Source organism: Mus caroli, unplaced genomic scaffold, assembly GCF_978045245.1.
Source record: "Mus caroli unplaced genomic scaffold, Mus_caroli_1 scaffold_4, whole genome shotgun sequence".
NCBI lineage: Eukaryota > Metazoa > Chordata > Mammalia > Rodentia > Muridae > Mus > Mus caroli.
Window position 1 is genome coordinate 125,779,115 of NW_028227259.1, and position 27,181 is coordinate 125,806,295.

General features: G+C 50.9%; 1 protein-coding gene across 1 annotated transcript; it reads right to left on the reverse strand.

Moving 5' to 3' along the window:
* Positions 1-875: 875 nt before the first annotated feature.
* Aldh2 (aldehyde dehydrogenase 2 family member) lies at positions 876-25,764 on the reverse strand. Its single transcript, XM_085837111.1, has 13 exons — positions 25,501-25,764; positions 13,147-13,251; positions 12,134-12,274; positions 10,852-10,931; positions 8,951-9,062; positions 8,382-8,510; positions 7,717-7,830; positions 6,875-6,977; positions 6,109-6,293; positions 5,265-5,429; positions 3,865-4,022; positions 2,109-2,223; positions 876-1,203 (listed from the first exon to the last, which is right to left on the reverse strand). Exons 1-13 carry the CDS (start codon positions 25,618-25,620, stop codon positions 1,171-1,173), a joined length of 1,560 nt encoding a protein of 519 aa, XP_085693237.1. The 5' UTR covers positions 25,621-25,764; the 3' UTR covers positions 876-1,170.
* Positions 25,765-27,181: the final 1,417 nt, after the last annotated feature.

Genomic DNA, 27,181 nt, shown 5'->3' on the forward strand with positions numbered 1-27,181 from the left:
AAGCTCACATAACTGGAGCCCTGCTCAAGAGCTCTCTTGGCCTTCCACCGGGAGTGGATCCCTCTGTCCTTCAGCAATGTCATTACATCTGTCACACATCCAGGCATCTGCAGTGACCATAGCCTGAACCAGAGTCTGCATTGCAGCCGCCAGTCACTGCCACATTCTTATTCCCTGAAAATCTACCTCCGCGGGCCATCACCTGCCACCTCCATCAGGTCACTGTCACTAATACTTCCAGGCTCTCTTGGTTCTGGTAGTTCGAGAGGCAGACCTTGCACTGTGCACATGACATGGCTCTGCTCTGCTCTGCTCTGTGCCCCAAAGAGGCCGCAGAACAGATTGGGAGAATAGAGTCACTTCTGGAAACTGTCTTTTGGCTGAATCGACTCCAGGTTAGCAGCATGCCAACTGATGCCGAGCCGTGAGGTCCCTTGGTTGAAAGCTGACCTGGCTCACCCTTGGAAAGGATCAAATGGGTGTCACTACCTCCTCTGGCCTGTGAGATAGGCCAGTGTGAAATTCCAAAATGTAGCCGCAGCCAAGGATAGTGACTCCCCTCTCTTTAGCTTACATCCCTCCTCGTCAGCCTAGAATTACTTGTGAGAACCAAGGTCCCAGGTACCAAGAGGGGGATGAGGCTAATAAGATATACATGATACCATCAAATAGTGGGGACATCCTGGCATCCCGCGTGTCCAGGAATAGAGGGGGGGGTCTTGCCTTTCATGACTTCTAACCAGTAAACACCAAGACGCTAGTGTTCCACAGAGCTAATTCAATTCTAAGGACAGCCTTGTCTCCTCCCAAAGCAGGGAGTTACGGAATGCAACAGAGATAAGACTCAGAATTTATGTCTTAGAGAACTGACCCCGTGGCTTTGATCTGCTGATTTTTATTGCTCATTTGCTGCTTAGGGACTACGGGTAGAAGGCAGCATCCTGCACATCTGGATGCGTGAGCAGTCTGCATTGAGCTTCATCCCCTACCCAGTTTATCAGGAGCTTTCCCCCCACCAGCCCAGCCCTGTTTATCAAATTCTGACTTTCTTGGCCCAAGACACTTTGGTGAAGGGGTTTCTCTTTGGAGGCGCAGTGTGTGTGGCGGTTTTTCTCAGTATATCTTGTTGGGTTTTTGAGAACTGCAGGCTGAGGAAGCTGGCATGCCGCTTTACGAGTTCTTCTGTGGCACTTTGACGGTGACCTGTGGAAGGTTCGGAGAAGCAGTTAATTCTTCATAATGCCAGGAGGTCCCGTTGGGGACGAGAGCCCCTCTCTTCCTTCTCACATCTCCTTGACAGCAGCCTGACCTCTGCAGGAGATCGTAGTGTATCTCCTTCCCGGATGCTCACCCAAGGACCTAGGGGACATCTGCCAGTGTCGGGGAGGGGGGCGCCCTTTCTGGGGGATTGGATTGGAAGGCATCATAGTTTGGTAGCATCTGGTGAGTTAAGGTCAGGAAGCTGCAACATCTGGCACTGTATAGCCCCCAACAAGGAGCCCTCAGGGTCTCTCTGAGGAAAAGGCTACGTCCACAGGCGTCTCATCAAAGAAAGGCCCTCATGGCCCAGGGCTGCACCTCAATTTGTAGGTATCACAAAGTGTTCTAAAATCTGCCTCTATCTGCATTTTCTTTACTTTGCATTCTTTATGTCAAGAGACAAGCACTTCCCACATCAAATGTGCAGTAAGCCATTTTTAAAGGGATCTATATTCCCTTTAATGGCTGGTCAGACATTAACACACTGGGATTTATGTCACACCTGACTTTTCTTTTTGGACAACCTGTGTCCACATCACTGTCACCCTCTTTGTGCTTCCAATGGGGTCTGGGCTATGTTCCCGTGGGCAGAACTGGTGCCTTGGATCTGCGCCTGCTCACGCTCCTTACTGGATGCCCCTCACTGCTCTACCCACTGGGGTCCTGCCTCCTCTCAGGCTGACCAACTCTGTGGCAAGTGACCACACAGGCCTGTTGTGGGCAAGATCCTAGAGACTGTGTCTGAGCCCCTCTGTGGCTTCTCTGGCTTAAACTATAAAGTAATCACAAGTACTAGCTTCCGTGACCAGGAGAGGCCAGGCCACGGAGTCTGAAGGCTGTGTACGTACCGTCTTCACTTCTGTGTACGCCTGCAGGCCATACTCGCCCAGCTCCCTGCCACTCCCTGACATCTTATAGCCCCCAAATGGAGACTGGGCCCCAAACACATCGTAGCAGTTGATCCTGTTATCGGAGAGAACACACAGGTCAGGTGAGGGACTGTGTGCGGTTCCAGGCTGTGGATAGCCCCACCATCACCACCTTATATGGAAAATGGAGGCAGGGGCAGGTCACGAGGAACACTCCCTGTCATCCTTGTTGGTGCAGATGTGGTCACAGATGGGTATCAACACAGCACACCTCCCTTTCTTTTCTTCCTTATCTTTTTTTTAATTTAATTTTTTTCTTTCTTTTTTTTTTTTTATCATTTAAAACTGAGTTCCTCTGTATATGTAGACCTGGCTGTCCTGGAACTTGTTACATAATCCAGGCTGGCCTTGAACTCACAGAGATAAATCCGCCTGCCTCTGCCTCCCAAGTACTGAGTTTAAAGGCATAAGGCATGCGCCATCACCACCCCGGCTCGCTCTTTTAAGTTAAAAATTAATTTAAAATGTTTGTGAAAACTCTGCACTTCAAAGCATTCGGCTCAGGCTAGCAACATGAGTGGATGGGTAGGTGAGAAGGGTCTGCTACCGAGCCTGGCTACCAAGTTCAATTCCTGGGACCCACATAAAAGAAAGAAAACCACTTATGTCTTATGACCCACATACATTCACTGTGGCAGGTGTATCCCTGTACATACATACAAACACACACACACACACGCACACACACGCACACACACACACACACACACACGCACGCACGCACACACACACACACACACGCACACACGCACGCACACACACACACGCACGCACACACGCACGCACGCACACACACACACATACTTAAAACAATGTTTTTTAAAGAAGGTCCCAGCTTGGTGGCAGTACCACACTCATGGGAATATGGTCTAACCAGAAGTCTTCTGGATTAGGCCCTAACTGTCTATCTTCACAGTATTAGTAGCATCCTAAAAAGAAACATTAATGGTCTCTTCCTGCCCCCTCCCTCCAGGCCCAGCATCCACTAATGGAGCACCCCCGTGGGGCTGTAGAGTCAGTCAGATGATATGAAGGTTAGCAGCACCGGACTCCTGTCACTTAGCGTCATGTTGCCATGGTTACACACACTTCAACCAGCACCAGGACTCCATTCCTTCTGAATCACTTTCCACTAGGGACGGGCTGCCTTCTGTCTGTTTACCCACCAGCTCAAGAACACTTGAGTTGTTGCTACCTGTTGGCTCCCATGCCCGCCACCTGTGCACGCGGGTCCTGTGAGAATGTATTATTTTCCACTGGCTCACACCATGGCTTCTGGCCTTTAGCCGTTACAGGGTGCCGATGCCTACCCACAGGAGCACAGAAGGCTTCTCTGGACACAGTCACCTATGATGAACTTCTTGAGGGCCTGCCAGAGCCTGTGCTCCACAGTAGCTGACTATTTTATTCCAACCAGTCAAGCCGAGGGTACTGATCTCTATGCAGCCCCATCCACGTTTGCTCTTTCTTTAATCCTAAGTGATGAAGCAGGCGCTGAGCAGTTGTTTATGCTCAGCCTGGGCTCTCACAGTCACAGCTCGGGAAGGGAGCCCATCAACCGCTTCGTGGGATCTGGAGGGGGCGGGGGCAGTGTCCTTCTCCGGCACAGGAGAACCAATTCTGGGGTTCTAGATATTTGGGGAGATATTTTACTGGGTTGAGGAGCAGCTCTTACCACACAGTGCCAGCCTGCAGAGCTTGGGACAGGTAATTGGCTTTATCCAGGTCCTTTGTGAAAACGGCGGCTGCCAGCCCGTACTTAGAATCATTGGCCCGCCCTACAACCTCCTCAATGGTCTTGAATTTGAGGATTTGCATCACTGGTCCAAAGATCTGGAGGGAGCAACAGAGAAGGAAGGATGGAAGGAGGGGGGGGCCTGCTCCCCACCTTCAGGACTGAAAAGTGTCAGGAAAACACAAATACTGTTTAGCCTGAGACCTGACCTAGCCAGTTTGGGACTTCAGCAGTATCCCAGATCCTGGACTACAAAGGAAGGGGACAAGGACTGGCAGCACTGGCTACCTCCTGGGTAGTCTGTGCTTTGCATACAATTATCTTATTTCTAAACAGGCTCACAGGGAATGAAATATGTTAGCATGTGAACTTAGCCTAGAGAATTTAAGACTGGCTCCCATCCAATTTAACCCAGGGGACAAGGCACAGGCTGGCTGCTGAGCAAGCTATTGTGAAATGGCCTCTGGTTTCTCTTGCTTTTTTTTTTTTTTCCAGCAGTTTCCAGAACAGGCCACTTGTTCACGTAGCTCCTCTTCCCATGATGGAGAATGAAATTCAGAAACCAAGACCTACGTGCAAGATGTGCTGCGGTGGCAGTCGGTGCCGCCACCTCTGACCTGCCCAGAAGCCCACTGAGGTATGGGCCATTGTATGAGCACCTACCATGAAACCAGCATGTTCATCGAGCTGGGGCAGAGGAGCCTTAGAACTGGGAGCCAGGAAGGAAGTCGCTGGGAAGTGGCAGTCTGCAGTGACTGGGGATGAGGGGAATGGGGTCCGGACTCCACAGGAAGAGGAACTATGTCTCCACAATGATTCCCAGAGGGGACAGGGGACAGGGGACAGAGCAGAGGAGGGGAGGATGCCCAGGAACCTCAGAGTCTGGATGGGAACTAAATCAAGGTATCACAGGCTGATGCAGAGCACACTCAGGCAATCGAGACCCTTGACACTGTGCTGTCCTGCATACAGCTTCCTGGCTGAACAGCTCCATGCAAGCTCAAACAGAGAGGAGGCGTGCAAGAGCTATCACGTTGGGTAAGAAGTCAAACACGGGGCCTCATCTGATGTCTTACTTGGGTCAAAACTATGCAAAGGGCTAGATGAGCCCATTCCCAGACTCATGACTTCCAGGGGAAAGAATATAAAGTCCTGTGGGCTGGGCTACGTTGGGGAGACGTCCCAGAAACCTTAAGGGAACAGCAACATATCCGAATCTTGGTGTAAATAACTTAAGGCATGGAGAGAGCGCAAAACCAGAGTTTGGGGGACACCATCAAAACTGGACCAAATCACCCATCTCTCCTTCCTACTAAAAGCAGCAGGGCCCAGGGGCTCACCTCCTCCTTGGCAATGGTCATGCCGTCTTTTACGTCCCCGAACACGGTGGGCTGGATGAAGTAGCCACGGTCCGCGGCAGCGCCCCCACCACACAGCAGCTTCGCCCCTTCTTGTTGTCCCGATTTGATGTAGCCAAGGATCTTCTTAAACTGAGTTTCATCCACCTGAGGGAGAAGCACAGAGGACTGAGAAGCTAAGATCAGGGCCTCTCTGCAGTTTTGGGCTGAGAACCTACAGCCAGAGGTAGCTGGGAGGGAGATGCAGGTCTTTTAAGGAGCAAGAGTCAAAGAGAAAATGGCCAAGGTCAGAAGCATAATGCCAAAGAGAGACGCCACATCCTTTACCACTAGGCAAGGCACATCATACCATGGTGTTTCTTTAAATTCAGAGATTAGCAAAATGAAAACACAAAAAACATAGGCTATTAAGGGAGTGGCTCCTTAGCAGGTTTGGTGGCCATTCTCCTGCCATGGTCTATGAAGAATAAGAAATAACAGGCCGGGCGTGGTGGTGCACGCCTTTAATCCCAGCACTCGGGAGGCAGAAGCAGGCGGATTTCTGAGTTCGAGGCCAGCCTGGTCTACAAAGTGAGTTCCAGGACAACCAGGGCTACACAGAGAAACCCTGTCTCGAAAAACCAAAAAAAAAAAAAAAAAAAAAAAAAAAAAAAAAGAAATAATAGGACTCAAGACAGGAGCTGGGGTCTCCCCTAACAGGATACACAGGCAGTACCCTGCTGAGGAGACACTTGAACCCAGCCCCACCGAGGCTGAGCCATCCAGTCCTTTCTGCTTCGGCACGCTGGCTTTGGACTCCAGGCTTAGCAGCAGCTGCCTGACTTACCTGAGGCCCCTGCTCCGTCCGGCTGTCGAAGGGGTTCCCCACCACCCGAGACTTGGCCCGGGCCACGCTGCGTTCCACGAATTCGTCATACACATTCTCCTGCACGAAGGTCCGGGAGCCTGCGCAGCAGCACTGGCCCTGGTTGAAGAACAGGGCAAAGTGGGCCTGCTCCACAGCCCAGTCCACTGTGGGAGGAGAGAGTGAGAGAGAGAGAGAGAGAGAGAGAGAGAGAGAGAGAGAGAGAGAGGTGAAACAAGGAAATGTTAACTGCCAGTAATGCTCACCCACAAACCCTGTTCATAACATCAGGGGTTAGTGCCTGCTGGGGGCCAGTGCCTGGCCAGAAGGAAACAGAACCCTCTTCCCTTTCTGAAGACTGTCAACTGTGAAAGAGACAGAGGAGGGGCTGGAGAGATGGCTTAGTGGTTAATAGCACTGACTGCTCTTCCGAAGGTCCTGAGTTCAAATCCCAGCAACCACATGGTGGCTCACAACCATCTGTACAGTTACAGTGTACTCATATACATAAAATAAATAAATAAATAATTTTTTTTAAAAGAAAGAGACAGAGGAAAGGAAGTGTCTCGTAGAGAGGACGTGCTGAGGTATGGTGGTCTAGGGGCCTGTGCGTGGGCAGTACAGGGCTCAGGCTGGCCCTAATGACAGAACGGGTAGCGACTACGGAGAGAGGTCAATGTCAGACCACACGGGCCCCCCAAATCAATCCCACTGGAGCCAAGGCCTCGCTGCAGCCCCCGGAACTTACTGTCAGCGTCAGACATGATGATATTGGGACTCTTTCCCCCCAGCTCCAGGGTTACTCTCTTGAGGTTGCTGCTCCCAGCAGCCACCTGGATTAGGTGACCAACCTGCGGAGACACAGACACCATGGACTGCTGTTAGCAGGGGGAAGGAAGCTAGATGCTCCACACACGCAGTCACTGGGTCCCAAGAGACCCAAGAATTCACCTTCCTCTGCTGCCACTGAGCTCATGACAAGAACCCAGATCTGTGCCAGGTGCTGGGTCTTGGACTCAGCCCTCCTGATGCCCTTAGAGGCCGGGATGGCTTGAGGATGAGGGGACTGAGGCTAGGAGTAGCCAAGTCGCATAGCCAGTTACCCCGATAGCCAATGAGGAGGCAGGACCCAATCAAACTATTGTGTGGCCTCCTTCCTGGCTCAGTGCTGTCCTGTCTGTGAGGGCAAGCACAGATTACCACTCTTCCCCAGATACCCAGAGCCTGGCACAAAGATGACCCCACACATGCCTCTACAAGGAGGCCAGCCCCTCTGTGAAAGCCTCCGACTAAGGCTGGGTGTGGAAGGGGCCAGGAGGTAAAGCTGTCTGGAAACCACTCTTGTCTTGAAGGAAGATGAAATATTGTATGAAGCCAGAGAGTCCCAGCCCCCTGGAGTAAGTGCTGACACCATCCCCGCCCCCACCTGGAGGCTGCATCCAGGAGGCTGGCAGACCACAGAGAACATAGTCCTGAGCTGCCTTCTGGCACACATATGAGGGCTGTCATTTAGGGACCCAGAGGCATGAAGGGATCAGGTCCTGAGCCTGAGCCACCATGCTGCAAACCTGAGGGCCTGAGACACCTTACCTCCGTGGAGCCTGTGAATGCCACTTTGTCCACACCCTCATGGGATGCGATGGCAGCCCCGGCGGTAGGGCCGAATCCGGGAATGATATTGACCACACCAGGGGGGAAGCCTGCCTGTAGGGGAAGCCAGGAGATGTGGATGTCAGCCTTTTGCTCCCGGGGCGTTGACAAAGAAAACCTATTGTCCCCAAAAGTGATCTGGGGACACATGCAAATGAAGGCCACTCCATACTACACGAGCCACCCTACAGGGACTCCTAAAAGTGGCTGGGACAAGGAGCCTGGCTATAGGGTCCTCAAAGGAGCTGACAGTTCTAGAACAGTGCCTTTCATCCTTTAGAGAGTCTTGTGCCACAGGCCCCAGTGTGAGAGACAGTAATATGCACCCCTCTGCTAAAGGTACTGAGGCCCAAGTTCCCCTCTGACTAAGGTACTGAGGACCAAGTTTCCCTCTGGATAAAGTGTGAAAGACTTCATTGACTCTGGTTAAGGTACTAAGGACTGAGTTCCCCTCTGGGTAAGGTACTGAGGACCAAGTTCCCCTCTGTAAGGTACAGAGGACAGATTTCTACGACAGTCTCAGGGGTCCAAGGCTTTCCTCAGATCTCCTCCAGAGCAAGCCATGCGAGGACATTCAGAGGTCACAGCAGAAGCAAGCCACCCACCTCCTTGATCAAGTTGGCCACGTAGAGCGCGGTGAGCGGTGTCTGCTCGGCCACCTTCATCACCACCACGTTCCCGGTTGCCAGGGCTGGGCCCAGTTTCCATGCTTGCATCAGGAGTGGGAAGTTCCACTGTACAAAACAACAGTCAACCAACTGCGGGTGCTCCTCAGAGAGACACAGCAGGTGGCAGGAAGGACCACTCCTGAGGGGCCCTACTACTTAGCCATGGGTTGGGACACTGGATGAGACTGGTAGCTGATAGGGACAGAGGCTCACACCTATTAGCCTCTTGGGTACTAGGTACCCTGAGAGTTCCTGACTCCCCATGATCAATTGACTGCCACTATTCAGATGAAGAACTGAGGCTTTATAGGGGATAAACGATTTAAACCTATCCCACTAGACTCGCCAAAGCCTAACCATCACCCAGTCACCTTCAGGTGATACCTCCAGGAGAATCTCCCACTTCGCAATGGACATACCCCATTTTTACCCCAAATGAGCATGGTTAACCCAAAGTTTCCCCCCCCCTGGCACCATGACTTCCAGAAGGGCTAGTTAGTACACACTGGAATGATCTGTCCACACACGCCCACAGGCTCATGGCGGGTGTAGCTGAAGAAGTCGCCGTCGATGGGAATGGTTTTCCCATGGTACTTGTCAGCCCAGCCAGCGTAATAGCTAAAAGAAGAAAAATCCAAGCATGTCTAGCCTGCACTACACGGCAGAGAGATGCCCTCGTACTGCACTGACAACAACCCTGGCATTTGGCTTATTCCCAGAAGGAAACAGATGACCACCAAGACATGGGGATCTACTCTCTCGAAGAAACTTCGGAGCCCCAGACAAATACGAGGTCCACAGCCTGGGCTGTTTCCCACCTATTCAGCATACTTGATGGAGACTCAGTCTTTTAACTAAGTGCCTGGGTTTATTAACAAGTGTGTAGGGCCAGCCCAGCACTGGAGGATCACAGGTATGACCAGTGGAGGAAGGCAGACACATCCTGGACTAGCCTCTACCCATGATGCTCATTATCCCAATCAGGGTACACAGATGACAGAAAAGCAGAATTGCCAAGGGAGAGCCAGTGTGTGGTCATGGCGTGTACGGTTAGCCTTTAGGAAAGGGAGGGACAGGGAAGATTCAGGATGAGGCATGGGGGTTTGTAGAAGAAAGATTCCTGAAGTGAATAGGGTCTGCCAAAGCTGAACAAGTTGGGACTTGAGTTTCTTAGGCTTAGCACATCTGACATTTTGATTTGGACAATTCTTTGTTGCAGGGACTCGTTCTGTGGGTCTCAGGATATTTAGCGGTGTCCCTGGCCTCTCTGAGACAGAGCTAGCTGCACCATCCCTGGCAGTCATGACAGGACATGCCTCTGGAAGCGCTCACTGCCCCTGGGGATATGATGACCTTGGCTGAGTCTCCCGCGTTATGGAAGACAACTCCTGCCATTTGGGCACTGCTGCTCTCTGCCAGCCACTGTCCATACCACAGTCTGTCCAAACAGCCCCTGGCTGGGCAGACGCAAAGCAAGCAGGTTGCAGACCCTTCCCCAGGATGTTGGCATTTGGTCTAAGGGATGACAACATAAAAGCTGGCCCTGAAGAAGCCACATGTGGCAAAAGAAGAAATAAGGGAGTGGGGTTGAGACGCAGGCCTTTCACTCTGAGACATGACTCTTGCTATTGTCTATAATGGGCAAACGCCAAGGGCTAATCAGCCACCTCATTGGTCATTAAGATGATGATCAGGCTGGAGAGATGGCTCAGTGTTAAGAGCACTGACTGCTCTTCCAGAGGTTCTGAGTTCAATTCCTAGCACCCACATGGCGGCTCACAACCATCCGTAATGTGATTTTTCTTTTATCTTTTTCTTTTTTTCTTTTGTTTTTTTTGAGACAGGGTTTCTCTGTATAGCTCTGGCTGTCCTGGAACTCACTTTGTAAACCAGGCTGGCCTCAAACTCAGAAATCTGCCTGCCTCTGCCTCCCAAGTGCTGGGATTAAAGGCATGTGCCACCATGCCTGGATTTGTAATGGGATTTGATGTCCACAGCTACAGTGTACTTATATACATTAAAAAAAAAAAAAAAAGATGTTGAAAAACAACAGAATCAGCAAGCAGAACAACTGTCGAGCCTTTAGCCAGGCTAAAAGAAGAAACCAAAGCAGAGGACTGGAAAGACTAGACTGCCGGAAACCATGAACAACTGAAGATCAACACATTAGATCCCTTAGTAACTGGCCATTTTGTTCCGAGGACCACAGAAATTATGGACCACAGCTCAAGACAGAGGAGAATCTCAGAGGGCTGACTTAGAAGGCTGGTCTACACCGAGGGATTTTCTCATGAGAAGGACCCTGAGTGGAGGGTCCAGTCCCTGTGAGCTTCTGCATCTTTTTAACTGTTTCTCCCTCCTGGCATTGTTCCCTCCCTCTTCTCGACGGCCAGAACAAAGCCCATACCGGAGACATTTCAGGACCATGTCCAAATCCACCAGGTACGAGATGACATAAGGCTTGCCGTTGTCCAGGGTCTCCAAGGCCTGAGGAGAGACCAAGGTTGGCAGACATGTTGGTGCAGGAATAAAGGGAAGTAAACGGATGACCAGTGACCCTGGGCCTGACTGGACAGGGACGGTGGAGGCTCAGGGTGAGTCTCCTCTGGACCACTGACTGTCTCCGGTATATTTGGACCATTGCCCCAGCTTCTCCGAACAGGGAGAGGGGTTGAGAAGGCGTGAGGAGCTAGCTTCACCCACTTCACAGACAGACTTTTAAGTTTGGTCCTCACCCAGATCCAACTGTTAGGAATACAGAAATGGTCAAAAAGCACGCTGATGTGGAACGCCTGTCACACATATTAAACATGCTAGGCAAAAGAACAAGTCTCCCCAACTCCACCTCAGAAACTCCAACGAGGACTAACCCTGAAGGATGGGGAGGGGGCAGCCTGGATGCAGGGAGATGAAGTCATGAGTCCAGCAGGAGGGGACAGTGTGTGCAAAGTTTCCAGGGCTCCAAGAAGCCTGGCTGTCAAAATAATGAAGGGGAGCCAGGCAGTGGTGGCGCACGCCTTTAATCCCAGCACTTGGGAGGCAGAGGCAGGCGGATTTCTGAGTTCGAGGCCAGCCTGGTCTACAGGGTGAGTTCTAGGACATCCAGGACTATACAGAGAAACCCTGTCTTGAAAAACAAAACAAAACAAAACAAAACAAAACAAAACACCCCCTCCCCAAAAACCCAACAATAACAACAACAAGAACTAACCAAGGGGAAGCAGGAGGGTCTGAACCAGTGAGTGGCACAGCTTGCCCAGCAGTGGAGCCTGCCAGGTTAAAGACTTTGTCCCCAAACTTCATGAATTGAATGCCATGGTGTACCTGGACAGTTTACTCTGGTGACCACCATAGAGAATGGGGCTCCCTTTGAGTTTTCCCATCAGGGTGGCCAAGATAAGGGCCTGGCCCACCATGCAGAGTGGCCCAAGGGAGGTGACCAGCTACAAAGGGCCTGTGTAAGAGAAACACTCCTCCTCTTCCAGAACTCTTCCATCTTGGCCACATCAGGGCAGACACGGAGATCTTAGCTGGTTAGGGAGAGGTAGATCCCGAAAGTATCTGTCCATCAGATACCATTATGATCCACGAGCAGCAAGGCCTCTGGGCATCCAGGGGATGCTATGAGCTTCATTCGCTATAGCTCACTTCAGCTGTAAAACATGTGGGCAAGAGGGCTGAGGACTCACCGCTAGGTAGGTCCGGTCCCGTTCGATGAGATCCGCCAATCGATACAACAGCCGGCCCCGGTCAGATGCATCCATGCGGCGCCAGGGTGAGCCCAGCTGGAAGGCTGCACGAGCGGCCTTCACTGCCTTGTCTACGTCCTCCTGTAAAACAGTAACCCTGGGAGCTCAGACCTCAGCGGTGAATGCCTCCCAGTCCTGTACACCCCACTGCCAAGCACTCCATGGGCCAGTCAGTACAGGCAGTGCAGGAAACCTCCCAACACAGTCCTCCAGGGCCCCGAACCTAAGCCACCAACATACACCCCCACCTGGGGGTGTGATGGGAAAACCTCTGGCCATTAGGAGCAAGAGGCTCCTATGACTCAATCCTTAGAAAGGGACCCTGTTTCCGTGCTTCCAAGGAAGCAAGTCCAGCCGAAGGAACCATTCCTTGCAAGATGATGGGATTCGGGGCTGGTGAGATGGCTCAGCGGTTAAGAGCACTGACTGCTCTTCAGGAGGTCATGAGTTCAAATCCCAGCAACCACATTGTGGCTCACAGCCATCCTTAATGAGAAACAAATAAAAAAATCCTATGGGCCGAAGCGAAAGGGAAGGGGGGAAATAAAGGGGAAAAAAAAAGGTGATGGGATTCCCTAACAGCTGGAGGCTGGGCAGCCTAGCATATCCCGCACAGGGGGAACTGTGAGCTGAGAGGGGGGCACAGGGCTTTCATTTAGAATAAATACATCTACCATCGAGATACCCCATAAGCCAGAAAAACACAGTAGGTCCTTTTCTCAGTAGGTATAAAGGAAAGGACCATCTCAATACGGAGGCCAGGAGCACTGTGTGGTAGCAATACCTGTAGATCCTACACTCGGAACACAGCTTGGGAGGACTGACCCAAGTTCCAGTATATATATAGCCTGGGCTATATATCAAGTTCTAAGCCAGCCTACGCTGCAGAATGAGACTCCACCCCAGAAACAAACAAAGCCCAATCTACAGGGATATAAGTCACCAGGTCTTACCTTGTCCCCTTCGGCCACCTGGCAGATGACCTCCCCTGTGGAAGGGTTGACGGTGGGGAATGTTTTCCTGCTGACGGCGTCGTGCCACTCATTGTTAATGAAGATCTGCAACGAGAACAAAAAAAAAAAAAATTGTTCTCAGGTCCTGCTTTCAGCTCTATCGAGCACCGGTAAGGTAAACAAGAAAACAAAATTAAACAGAATAAGCACGGAGATGTAGATCAGTGCCAGAGAGCTACAGATTCCAGGTTAGAAGCACAAAAAATATGCACATGTCAAAAGCAGAATCCTACTGACCCCATGACTTTTTGCGGAATAACGAGACTGTTCCCGATGTGTCAGTCAACCACCGCCGGGTAACAAACACCCCCAAACACAGTGGCTTGAGACCATTCACTAAGAGCTGTGCCCATGGGTTGAGCTCCTCATGTGACTGCAGTCCATGAGTCACCTGGGCAGGATGAGCAAGGCATCTCTTCCTTTATTCACCCAGTACCATATGGACCCTTGGTTTCCTGACAGCATGGCGGAGCCAGACTAGTCAGCTGTCCGGGCAGCTGGCCTTTCTCTCCAGGGAGTCCCAGAAGCAAGCAGAAATGTCTCCCCCGGCCTCGTTTCAGAAGCTGCTCTCTCCGTTTGCTGAATTCTATAGGTCAGAACGTGCACGAGAGAATATCTCATGTATTGTACGGATACGTCGCCTGTCAATTAAAAAGCCTACAGCTTACGCAGGAAATAGAGGTGGAACATTCCAGAAGAGAAGGATTCTGGGATAGAGCCAGACACACAAGATGGACCTGGGAAGATGTGACGGGACGGACGCATGGGACCTGAGTACAGGTAACCAGCCACATGCCAGAATGTGGGCTAGAATAAATGAGATACTTTTAATTATATCAAGTCAGAGAAGAGCCTAGCTCTATGGCCAAGGTATTTGTAAATATCGTTTTGAGTCTGAGTCTTCTTTCTTCGAGCATGGTGCTAGGAGGAAGAATCAGAGACTAACTTCAACCAGAATGTGTCACAGGCCCAGTCCAGACTCACAGAAGGGGCATGAGCACCCCTTTTCTCTTGGACAAACAAGAAAACACTTAACAGCCAACCTCTTTAATTATTGTTTGTTGTTTTGAGACAGGGTCTCTCGGTGTGGCTCTGGCTGTCCCAGAACTCATTCTGTAGCCCAGGCTGGCCTCAAATGTACAGAGCTCCACCTGCCTCTGCCTTCTGAGTGCTGGGATTATGAAAGACTCACAACGTGAGGACTCCCCCATGTTCTGACTCAGGAGAGGCGACACCCCAAAATCACCCACAAGAAACGATCTTGCTGCAACTGCAAGAGGATTTTTATTCGAGAGCGTTCTCGGGCCCATGGTCATACACCACACAGGGGTAGAGGACCATGGCGCCCCGAGTAGCTGAGTAAGGGGGTATTTAAAGGAAGAAACCACAACTCATGAAGGTGGGGAGGGTGTTGTTGGAAAATACCAAAAATACCAGTTAAGAGTCACAAGGAAGTATAAAGTCACAAGTGTCAGGTTATCTCTCAAGACAGTTTCTAAGAGCCCCTAACAATCTAAGAGCCCCTAAAGATAGCACATTTGCATTGTAGGTTCCAGTAATGGTCAGGGTGCCATTCTTTGAATTGAACCCAGGAAGCGGGTGGGTGGAGGAATGTCGCTATCTGTTTTATGACCAGCACCTGGAGCACTAAGCCACAAAGGCTACACTCCCAAGCCTGGGCCCAAAAGCCTCGAATTTTGTTTTTACTTCTTCAATTAAAGGTGTGCGGCACCATATCCAGCTAGCCATCTTTATTCTAGGGAGAGATGGTCTTCAGTAGATCCATTCCCCTCTGCAGCACACACTGAATAACTTCCAGGTCAGGCTCTGTCCCATGCTGGGGACAGTGGCCCAGTTCAGTGATTAAGGACATAGGCTGAAGGTAGAATTTGGACTAAAGACTTGGACATTTCTTGGACCTGGCTTTGTCGCCAGGGTTAGGGACTTCTGACCCTGAAGGTGGCCCAGGCTTCTTTACCTCCAGAGCAGATTCCACGATTCCCCTTCTAAGGTGACGTGCCCAGGCATGCCCTGCCATGAGCAGCTGGCTATGTTGACTGCAGTGGGCATTGGGCGTCTTGGGTAGCTGAATTTTCTACACCAGTCACAAATTTCTCTCAGTGAACTGCACTGTGCAGCTGTTCACTGCCCGAATCTGACAAGATACATGTAAAGGTGAACTCGACTGTCAAGCTATGCTTGTGTGGTTTCAATATCCACCAATATTCATCTTTAATTAATTAATTTCCTAGACCCATATAGTTCCCAGTGAGGGACTTGGGTGTGAGGCTCAGACTTGAAACCCCCCCCCCTCTCTCTCTCTCTCTCTCCCCTCCCCCCTCCCTCCCTCCCTCCTTCCTTCGAGGTTCAAGTGAAGCAAAGGGGAGGAGGGATCGGAGGGGAAGTGGAGAGGACTTGGGGATGGATGCAGAGTGCCACAGGCTCACAAATCCCTCCATGGCAAGGCAGCACAGACAGACGTTAGGAGAGTGCTGGAGGGCCAGGCTAGAGGGCAGGGAAGCATGGCATGAGCTGCTCCTTGTCTACACTGCACGAGCTCCATCTGCAGGCACACCTGTGAGCACCAGCACCAGTCTTTTTGTATGTTTTTCCAGACAGGGTTTCTCTGTGTAGCCCTGGCTATCCTGGAACTCACTCTGTAGACCAGGCTGGCCTCCAACTCAGAAATATGCCTGCCTCTGCCTCCCAAGTGCTGGGATTAAAGGCGTGCGCCACCACTGCCGGGCTACCAGCACTCGTCTTAATTCTCTCCGCTTCACCATGTATAGGAAGGGACGGGGGAAGCCTGGCCATGGGTTCACATCCACAGCAGAGACAAGCGTTCAGATGCCAAGACCTTGTTATCTGCCCTCTTCCAACTCCAGCCATGGCCCAGATCTACCTGCGAGGTTAGAATACTCGTCCCCAAAGTATCTCCTCAAAGCTAAACATGGAGGCGCATGTATATAACCCTAGTACTTAGTAGGCTGAGGCAGGAGGATTGGCTTAAGGCCAGCACACAGCACATAGCAAAATCCAGTCTCATAAAGTCATAATAATAATAGTAGCACCCAACAAAAATACAGTTGCCATCTTTCTGTCTTACTCACCACCCCCCACCCATGACTCACCCCACCCCCACCCCACTACACTTTATTCTGAGGCAGGCATAGACTGGAGTCCAGCCCCTCCCCATTGGGAAGCTGGGGAAATGAGTCTCAGATGTCTGTATAAGAATTGTCTGTATGAGAGATGTGCAGTTCTGGGCCAGGACTCCACCACAGGCTGTTTTTTAACACTATCCTAGAAGAGGACAGCCATCTACAACTGAAGATCTCAGACCAGGAGTGACTCAGCCACCCGGCTCTCCCCTCCAGACAGAATTCATGAATTTATCCCCAAGAAGTTCTCAGGGCAGTTTGCAAACATCAGGAAGTTGGACAGAGAGAGGTGGCCTAATCAAACTAAGTGGTCATGGAGCACTGTCCCACCCTGCCTTGTCCCTGTGCTTGGAGGCAAGGCTGGAATATGCTGTGTCATTCTTCCAGTCTGTGGGAGTGACTGGTCAAAGTTCTGTCCTTCCTTCCTTCTTGGCTGGTGAAATAAGAGATTGCTGAGTTCATGGTCCCCATTTCCTCCCCGCCACGCCCCTCCCCTTGACCCCCAGCCAAGCACTGGTGGGGAGCCAGGAGGGCAGGGCACTCTCACACAGCCCAGCACAGCCAGCGCCTTCAGACCACAAGAGGGCAGAATCCAAGCCACAAGTCCACTGGCTCCTAACCCTCCTGGCCCCCAACCAAGGCCTGCCTTTCTTATGTAAGGTGCTGGATGCATTTGCTCTTCAGTTGCTAGAACACACAGGTCAGGAGGTGATGCTCTGAAATCTGAAGTAAAATCCAAACAGTGTCTGCCCGTGTCAAGAGGGTTTCACAGACTCTAGGTGTCCTCTAAGCTCTGGCAGTAAGTCAGAGCCGCCACCATGACAGGCACACAGGGCCAAGGACCCCAAGAGTTTTGTGGAGGTACACACCCTTAATCCCAGTATAAACTTTATAAATATAAGAGCAAACCTTTAAGAAAACTCAGCTAGATACATTGGCATTTTATTAATTTAATCCTAGAAATCTATGGGCCAACACGGGGGGGGGGGGGGAGGGGGCGCGGCGGCGTTCCTATTCAAACCACAAGCTGAGATATGTGGAAATTCTAGAAAGAATTTCAAGTTGGTTGTTTGATTAACTGTGTGTGTGTGTGTGTGTGTGTGTGTGTGTGTGTGTCACAGCGGACATGTTTTTGGAAGTCTACCGTCCTTTCCTTCTACCATGGGCCTTCGATGGCTAGAACTCAGGCCATCAGGCCCAACCACAAGCATCCTTGGCCGATGAGCCACGCCGTAGGGCATCAAGTTTGTTTTGCTTTTAAACTAAAAGAGTCAAAGAATTTCGTTTTCACACTCACTACAGAAGTGAGACTTGCACTTTCTGGTCCCAGCCCCTTCTGGAACTGTCTTTTCTTTTTTTTTTTTTTTTTTTGAGACAGGGTTTCTCTTTTAGCCCTGGTCGTCCTGGAACTCACTCTGTAGACCAGGCTGGTCTCGAACTCACTCTGTAGATCCGCCTGCCTCTGCCTCCCAAGTGTGGAACTGTCTTTAACGGGAAAGGGAATGAATCTTCCTCCTCAGCATGGCCTCCAGTGATGGAAGACGATGATAAAGAGCCCCTGTGCCTTTAGCTGTAGAGAACACTGCCAAGGGGCAAACAAGAGGACTCATTGGCAATATTCTCTCTCTCTTTTTTTTTTTTTTTCTTTTGGTTTTTCGAGACAGGGTTTCTCTGTATAGCCCTGGCTGTCCTGGAACTCACTCTGTAGACCAGGCTGGCCTCGAACTCAGAAATCCGCCTGCCTCTGCCTCCCAAGTGCTGGGATTAAAGGCTTGTGCCACCACTGCCCGGCAGTAATATTCTCTTAAGGGTGGTCCCGGTCCAGGAGGAGCAGCATCACACTGTGAGAGGGAGGGTCCATCGCTGGCTTCCCAATGGAGCACTATCATCCCCGCAGGGAGGACCCAGGAGTCTGGGAGACAAGGACCATGGATCTTGGCCCCCTGAGAATAGGAGCTGCAGGTGTCTTTCTGGATCAGATGCAGCCATTGTTTTGTGAATCCTACTCTATCTAAGGCAGCAGGCAAGCTCTTCCATCCACTTCCTACAGCTGTCTTTGCGTCTTTGCAGCAGGACTCCGGGGAGACGTGCAGTCCCAAGGAAACCTGGGCACTAGGTTCTGCGGGCAGATGGCTGCCCAGTTTGCTAAAGAAAGCACCATCCTGGGAATCCCTTTCAAATCCTGATGCATGGAAGTCTCCTAGGATACCCACGATCCTGGAGTGCTTCACCTCCCACACGGGTGATTCCAAAAAAAAAAAAAAAAAAAAAAAGTTTGGTTTAGGGAATTCTTCTGGCTTTCTCGCTTTTTCATTCCTTCCTTTATTTTTATTTTAGTTTATTCCTCCTTTATTGAAGTAGATTAGGCTAGCCCAAAATCCATAATCCCCTTGCCTCAGGCTCTTGAGCGTCACCACGCCCAGCGCCTACCAGCGCTGCCCAATCTCTCCCACATCTCTTTACTCTGCTTCTCCTCTTTGCTATAATCAAACCCAAGGCCTGCAGCACGAAGCAAGCGCCCATCTGCTTCTTAAATGGCAGTTATGTAACCAACCAGTGAACAGCACCAGATAGCATTTGCATTACAAGATCCCAAGGGGGTCAAGTTCCAGATAAGCACAGACTGCCGCACATATAGCTGTACTCTTTAACATCAAAAGCGCCTAGGGTCAGCTTGTGGTCAAAGCTAAGGGGAACCCCTGAGAAGTTCAGGCACTGAACCCCCCGCCCCCCAGCTCCCAAGCCAGTGCTTTTTGTACTGCCAAATTTATCGTCGCCCCTCCCAGGAAGGAGGTGGGGCTTAGCTCTATTTTGGAACTTTTGCCAGGATAGTGAGGTTTTAATTTGTCCCTGTGCTTAAACAGCTAGTAATTCTGTCTCACCATGACCCCTGACCCTGGCTCATTCCACCGCTTTCCCACCTCTTCCCACACTCTGCTCATGTTAACTCCCAGATATTTCACATTGGTTCCCTAGGAAGTGATCGTATCTCTGGCTCCTTCGGCACAAAGCCACAGACATTTTCATAAACAGCAAGCATTTGTAAATTCAATATTTACTCTAAGGCAGTTCCTTGCCAAGCAGAAATACAAACTAGACCACAGAAGCGGCTCCTCCCAGCTGATTTCAAAGCCTTGATCAAATGTCTCCTTAAATATTTACTCTTTTTTCTGACCCAGAGGGGCTTCATCCTGAGGTAGCTTATCTGTCTGTGCTCAAGCTAAGCGCAAAGCCTGGTTTCAAACCTATGGCCTTCCTGAAACCCATTTTGTGGCAGGGATAACAGTAACTCATAGACTTAAAGAACTGTGGATAGGCCGGGCAGTGGTGACACATGCCTTTAATCCCAGCACTTGGGAGGCAGAGGCAGGCGGATTTCTGAGTTCGAGGCCAGCCTGGTCTGTAGAGTGAGTTCCAGGACAGCCAGGGCTACACAGAGAAACCCTGTCTAGAATAGTGGACAGGAGCTTGGAGCTCAGGATGTAGCTGACGGGTGAAGGAAGGTTCAGGAAATAGCCCTCAGTCCAGGGCCAGATGATAGGGCTTGGTTATCAGGCCAGGCATTATGGAGACATGCCCAAACTCATGCTAGACTCACCTTGACCCCACCACAGACAGGACTGCAGCCACTGCCTTTGAGTAAATATTGAATTTACAAATGCTTGCTGTTTATGAAAATGACTGTGGCTTTGCACCAAAGGAGTCAGAGATAGGGTCACTCCCTATTGTAACGTATCTGAGAGTTGACATGAGCAGAGTGTGGGAATGGGTAGGAAGGTGGTGTGGAATGGGTCAGGGTGGGTCATCCATGTGGTATCCATGGTGGCCAAAGACATCTCCAGGCTCTGTGGGTCACCCCTAGCTTTCTATAAGAGTAAACCAGTGCTGGGTATGGTGGCACACACCTTTGATCCCAGCACTCGGGAGGCAGAGGCAGGCGGATTTCTGAGTTCGAGGCCAGCCTGGACTACAAAGTGCGTGCCAGGTCAGCCAGGGCTACACAGAGAAACCCTGTCTCAAAAAACCAAAGGAAAAAAACATAGTAAACCAGTGGTGTAACCAGTGTGGGGGGCCAGTTCAAATAAGCTATGGTCACACTCTGTATCCCAGGTTAGCCCAGCACTCACTCTGTTGATGTTGCTGGCAGGGTATCTATCAATCAGAGTCCTATCATCTTTGTCCACAACTTCTCTCCGGCCCTGCCCCCTTCATCATCTCTCCACCTCCGCCCCCTCGAATTCAGTAGTGTAGGTTTGTCTAGCCTTGAGCCTCCTGCTTCTGCATCCGGCATCCCCCATGCCGAGATTGCAGGTATGCCCCTGCACCATATGCCGTATTTTTTTTTTTAACTATTTGATTACAGCAAATGCACTTGAAGCAAATAAAATACAGCCAAAGTCACCTCTTCCCACAGGCGTTCCCTGCCCTTTCTTCCCCGACCACTCAGGAACACACCAGGCTCAGCTCACCCTAGAGCAGTGGTTCTTATCCTTCCCAATGCTGTGACTCCTTAATACAGTCCTCCACGATGTGCTGACCATAAAGTCATTTCCGTTGCTCCTTCCCAGCGGTCTGCTACTGTTATGAATCCTAATGTAAACATTTTTGGAGACAGAGGTTTGCCAAAGGGGTCTCAAGCCACAAGTTGAGAACCACCACCCTAGACAATATTCCCTCCAGTCTGCTGGTACACGCTGTACACGGTGAAGTGTCCAGAGGCAGGTCTTGGTTGGTGAGCTTTAATTGACTTAATGTACTTCATATTACAAAGAACGAAGGCCGATGGGTCTTCCCCTTGCAACATAGTCTTTGAGACCCAGCTGACTCTGCCAGCCACCCAGAAGCATCCACCTGCAAGTGCTGCCTATGGGAACTCTTGCAAGTTCAATCAAGGGCGGTGAATGTTTCCCGAGACCTCCCACCACACTACAACACTTTCTATACCGCAGGTGTAACAGTGTAGCAACTGAGAAAAACCCTGGGTGCTGGAGACGTGGCTCAGTAGTCAAGAGCACTGGTTGCTCTTGCAGAGGATCTGGGTTCAATGCCCAGCACCCACATGGCAGCTCCCAGCGGTCTGTGACTCCAGTTAACCAGAGATTCTGATGCCCACTTTGCTCAGGTACCAGGAATGCACACGCACACGGACATACGTGTAGGCACATACACTCACACATGTAAAATAAAAAATAAATCTAAAGAAAAGTTTCTCTGTAGGGAGATTGTCTCTGGCTCCTTTCCTGACTGTCGGTTCTCCTTGATTCCTGGGTGTTGGGTTAAGAGGCTAAGAATAAGGACTGAAGTTTAGTGAACCCAAAGCTCCCACTCAGGCTCCCCACAACTAGTTCTCAGTTTTAAAGACAAGCCCAAGTTCACCAGCTAATGTTGGTGTGGCGCAGTAAACTAAGCAACAAAGTCCTTACCCAACTGGGACATGCAAGACCATGGTAACCACAAGCAGGCCCTGCTGAGGGCTGAGGAGCACACCCCCACCCCCCTTTTGTCCTCACAACCACCCTGCGACAAGGGGGGGGGCGGTTATTGACCCATTTTACAGATGTGGCCACTGAGGTCCAGACTTGCCATTCACCAGACTTGACTGCACATTCCTCCTGGGTTTGTTACTTGCCACTATGCGGAAGCTGCCGCTTTTCACTTGGGACTTGGGACCTTCTAACTCCTGAGGCCCATCAACAGGGGGTGTGGCAAACAGTTAAACCTGAGGTGGAACTGTATATGCTTTTTTTTATTGTTTTTTTTTCCCCTTTTGAGACAGGTTCTCCTATAACCTAGGCTGACTTGCAACTCACTATGTAGCCAGTAATCTCTCTGGCCTTCCCGTGCCTCCATCTCCTGAAGGCTGGGATTGCAAGAGCTCACACCTGGTTTATGCATTGCTGGGAATCAGACAGGGCACGGGGGGGGGGGGGGTGGGGGGGGGTGGGGGGGGCAGGGGTCACCAACCAAGCCCACCCCTCTCTCTCGATCTTGTTAGTTCCTGATTTTTGAGGCAGAGTCTCGTGGTGTTCCCACTGGCTTAGAGCTCAGGATGTAGCTGACACTGACCTTGAACTCCTGTCCCTTGGCTTCCCAGGTGTCGGGATTAAAGGGAGCCTCGAGGGAAGAGAGGTTCACCAGCTTTGGAAAGAGGAGAAGCGGGCAACCATGTGAGATCTCAAAATGCAATGGCCACAGAGGCCGCTCCTACAGGCCAGGGGAGCTTAGCAACTAAAGTTTAGGGCAGGTGGAGAGATGGAGATAAGAAATTGGTAAGGGCTTTTCCAGGCGGGAGATAGTAGCGCCCAGCAATTGTGTGCTAAGGCAAGTTGAAAAAGAACAAATTTTGTGTGTGTGTGTGTGTGTGTTTTCTGAGGATTCAAGGGAAGCTGGGTGGGGGCTGGTAGTGCGGTCCACTCCCTGGAGGTAGAGGTGCCGGTAGAGCATTAAACGACACACTATTGATGGTACCCAACCTGGTTTGCACATTCATTACAGACTCTGGCACACAGAACTGGTGATGCTGAGGCCCAGACAGAGGCATGAAGCCATCCATACACCCATGGTGCCGAAGGTATCTTTATATATCTTCCATGCTTGCATCAGGAATGGGAAGTTCCACTGTACAAAACAACAGTCAACCAACTGCGGGTGCTCCTCAGAGAGACACAGCAGGTGGCAGGAAGGACCACTCCTGAGGGGCCCTACTACTTAGCCATGGGTTGGGACACTGGATGAGACTGGTAGCTAATAGGGACATATCTTAACTGTTCTCCAAACAGCGACAAAATAATTAAATGTAAAAATGAACTTCACTGATACTGGGTGGATTTCAGGCCTTGAGATCTGAAATTCACATAGGGGTAAAATGTGCTTCTTTCAGAAGCCACACTCAGGGATCCGTTCTGAGGGACGCTGAAGTCACAGAAAGTATCACCCACCCAAGAAGTTTACCTAACCTGTGGTCGCTCTTGGGACAGAAGGTGAGAGGACTCCAGAAAGATGAGCCAAACCTCGTTTAGCCTGCTTTGGTTAGGCAAGAAGGTGAGGACATTCAGATGGGGCCACGAAGCTTGAAGAAAAACATCCCTACTGGGATGCTTGGGCCCTGCAGGTGCCCTTGGAAGCAAGCCCAGAGTCTGGGGAAGCAACCTCAAGGCCACACTGGCTGCTCCTTGGGGCAAATGGCCCTAGTGACAGCCATAGAGATTATGCAGGGACACACAGAACCCAGAGCCACTGCTTCCAAGTCCTGGTGTCCCTGGCAGCAGGGTTTGCAATGATGCCACACTTTTAACACCCCAAGGTTTCTAGTGTTCCCTCCACAAGCTGCCTGGCTTAGGGCAGAGAGCTTGTGTTCTCAAAAAAAAAAAAAAAAAGCCTTAAAAGCAGCTGAGAAAGATAAGCAGTGTTCCGGAGACAGAGTGTTGAGGGACCCGAGTGGCAGGTAGCCAGCACGCTGTCTCCCACACAAACTCATAAAAACAAAGAATGGAGCAAGGCCACTCGCATTAACAGTGCTCTTATGAGGTGTGCAATAGGTCAGTGCCATGAAACTTCTGTAATGAACGTGTATATCCTTGTGATGTCGAAAAAGGCAGCAATGGGGGAGGGGATTCACTCTAAAGCCCCCACCCCCACCCACGGATCACTCACAACTGAATCAAGCCAGAGCACGCATTAGGACCTGATACTTTGTGCCCTGCCTCCTGGTGAACCAGAGGAGCAAAGCTATTGATCAGGTGCTTCCTCTTGCGGTCAATTCCGGCTCTTTTTGAAGTTCAGCTCCTTCAAGCCTGACTGATTGCCTCAGCATCAGCTGCCAGTTAAAAAACCAGCAGCTACTGAAATTTACAGCTTGTATTATGCAAAAGATGGGTTGTTTTGTTTTTGTTTTTTTTTTTTTTCCCCTTGGATTGACTCCTTGTAGCACTCCTCATGGGCATTTTCAAACAGGTCCTGCGCATGTGTAAATGGCTGCCAGGTCCTGGAAGTACACACTGCAGAAAGCCAGAGGCTAAGGCTACAACACCGGTGGTCAGCAGTCCATCTGGAGGATGCCCACGTTCGACATGAGATCCGACCACTGCTCCTACCCGGAGTTGCAAGATACCATGGAATGTTTTGGCTAAGGGCTTACTTTTGGAATCCCAGAAGAGAACCCAGACTTCACCATAACTTGGCTCTTTAGGAACCTGACCTGACCTCAGTCTCTTGGGCTGTGTAGTGGGGATAGTTATAGCATCAAATTCCCAGTTCTAAGGCTTATGGGTTAAAGACTGAATTGTTTAGGACACTGCCCTGCACAAAGGTTGGGGGAGGGGACTTTTGGGGAACCCGGACTGCAGCTCACACCAAGTGCCAAGTGCACGAGGCCCTGTAGTATCAAGAGACATGGGATCACTGTCGCCCAGCACTGGGAAGCCTGGGGCAGGAGAATTACAAGTTCAAGGCCAGTTTGGACCACTTAGTGAGATCCTGTTTCAAAGAAAAAGTAGAGAGAAAGCTGAAGACCGGAGGTGGTAGCTGCGTGTCTGGCTTGCACAAATCCAAAGTGGGGTGGGAGTGGCTGACGGAAGAAAACAGAATTCCGGGCCAGCCTTGGCTACAAAATGAGATCCTCTTTCAAAATAACACATCAAGATACCATCCCTGACTGCTTTCCCATTTTACAGAAGAGGGCAGCCAAGTCCCACTTGTTGCACAAACAAAAAGAATACTTCACAACCACGTTCTTTCATGTGATTCCAGACTTTACCAAAACTCAAAAAGCTAAGACAACATTCCAAAGTCCCGGTTGGGTAAGAGCGGCCACAGAGGGGTCCTGATCCAGCTTTTGCTTCTGAACTCTGGCTCGGGTCTGCGTGAGTCGGGTAGGGGTGTATGGGAGGTCTCGCAGAGAGGAGCTGGGACGGCGGGGCCTTCCTGGGTGAACCCGGACCGCGCAGGGAAGGAGCAGGCTGCATCGATGCGGGATAAAGAGGCCCAGGACTGTCCCAGGACGAGAGGGGACACAGTGCGGCCACATGGGCAAGGGAAAACGCGCGCAAAGATCGCTGGGCGCGGAGGGGAAACTGAGGCCGCGTCGCCCGCTCCGTCCCGCCCTAGGGCCCGAGGAGGCGACGGCGAGTCTCACCTGGTTGCAGAAGACCTCAGGCTGATGGTTGGGGGCTGGCACCGCGCTGGTGGCGGCGGCAGACAGCAGGCGGCTCAGGCGCGGTCCGCGGCGGACGGTGGTGAGTGCGGCGCGCAGCATGCTGAACTGAGCGGAGCTTAACTGACCCGAACTGAACTGAGATGGGCGAGCCGAACGGAGCCGAGAGAAGCCTTGCCGATCGGAGGGCGACTGCAGCGTTGAAGAACAAGTCCTCGCCTCCTCCCCCTGCACCCGCCAATGGGAGGCGGAGAAACGGGGGCGTGGCCAGGGAGTCCCAGCCCCACACGGCCTAAGGGGCGCGACCCCTGGCTCCCAAAGCCAAGTCAGAGATGGAGTTTGCAGAACCCTGAGAAAGCCTAGCCAGGGTGGTGTGCGCTCCTAGCAGGGTGGCTGGCGCCTAAGGCTCACATCTGTGTAGATATGGCGGCGAAGAGAAGTCATGAATGCGGTTATTTCATGAACAGCCTGGGAATGGGCACTTGAGGTGCAGGACGGCATTGGCTAGAAAGAGACGTGGATGCCTGGTCACTCATGTGCCTTTCAACCAGGTGAATGCAGCACTAGGCTAAGGAGATGGTGAGAATCTTGGCAGGGGCTTCTGGGTAGTGCAAAGAGAAGTGTTTTGAAACCCAGGAGCCCCAAAATGGGTGGAGCCCTTGGAAGCTGAGGCCCAGCCTGTTTCTGAAGCACCCAGCAGGAAGAGACTGCTGTGTATGAGCGTCGGCCTGCTTTGGTGACTCGAAGGATATTGCCACCCGCGCTGTAATAGCCAGTGACCAGACAAGGTGTCTGGGCGCGTTTCCTGGTGGGCCTCTCATTTTAGCACCGGACAGCTGAAGTTGTTCCGGACTCCGCACCATTAGCACAAAACATGAGGAAAAAAGCATTTAAGAACCTCACAGGCTGGTCACATGACCCACCGTAGGTGCAAAGGAATCTGGGAAACTGAGAACGCTGTTGGGAGAAATTAAAAAGCCACTGAGCAGATGTCCAGATTCCCCGGGGGTCTGCACTTACAGAAACCCAAAAGATATGCTCGAATTTCATATCTCCCTGGAAACTGTGCAGCTCTGTATTAGTCAATCAGGTCAGAATGAAAGCTTGGCTCAGAGAGACACACAGGACCTCTTTGTTTTCGGGAATTAAAAAAAAAAAAAAAACCAGCAGAAAAATGGGTCTGGGCTTTAATCTCAGGAAGTAGAAGCAAGCAAATCTCTAGAAAGCTCGAGGCCAGCCTGGTGGTCTACATATGAGTTCCAGCTAGCCATCACTATATATATATATATATATATATATATATATATATATATATACACACACACACACACACACACATATATATAGTGGACCCTTCAAAAGCTTCACCTGCAGGACCCCTCTGGATGTGTTTGCTTGTTCGGCATGGCAATTTTGCCTTGCCAAAATGTTTTGGATAGGATTGTGAATCTCCACACCCATTTCCTGCAGGAAGATGTCCCCATTCACTGTTTGTAAAAGGGCTACTTGCTGTCTCATTGACTACAGGCCCATTACCATTTAAAGAATTTTCTATGGGTGACATTTAGGTGGCTTCCAATCTTGGGCAACTACAAACAAAGCCCCGGTTTGTAGAGCCACTGAGTCACGGGACATTTCCTAACTAAATACTGATAGTGCTATA

Excerpts from the sequence above, each read along its gene's own strand:
- Aldh2 (XM_085837111.1), bottom strand. The coding sequence starts at position 25,620 with ATGCTGCGCGCCGCACTCACCACCGTCCGCCGCGGACCGCGCCTGAGC. Across the intron at positions 9,063-10,851 it reads ATGGTCCTGAAATGTCTCCG|CTATTACGCTGGCTGGGCTG; the intron begins GTATGGGCTTTG and ends TTCTTCTTTTAG. Across the intron at positions 6,978-7,716 it reads CATTCACAGGCTCCACGGAG|GTTGGTCACCTAATCCAGGT; the intron begins GTAAGGTGTCTC and ends GTGTCTCCGCAG.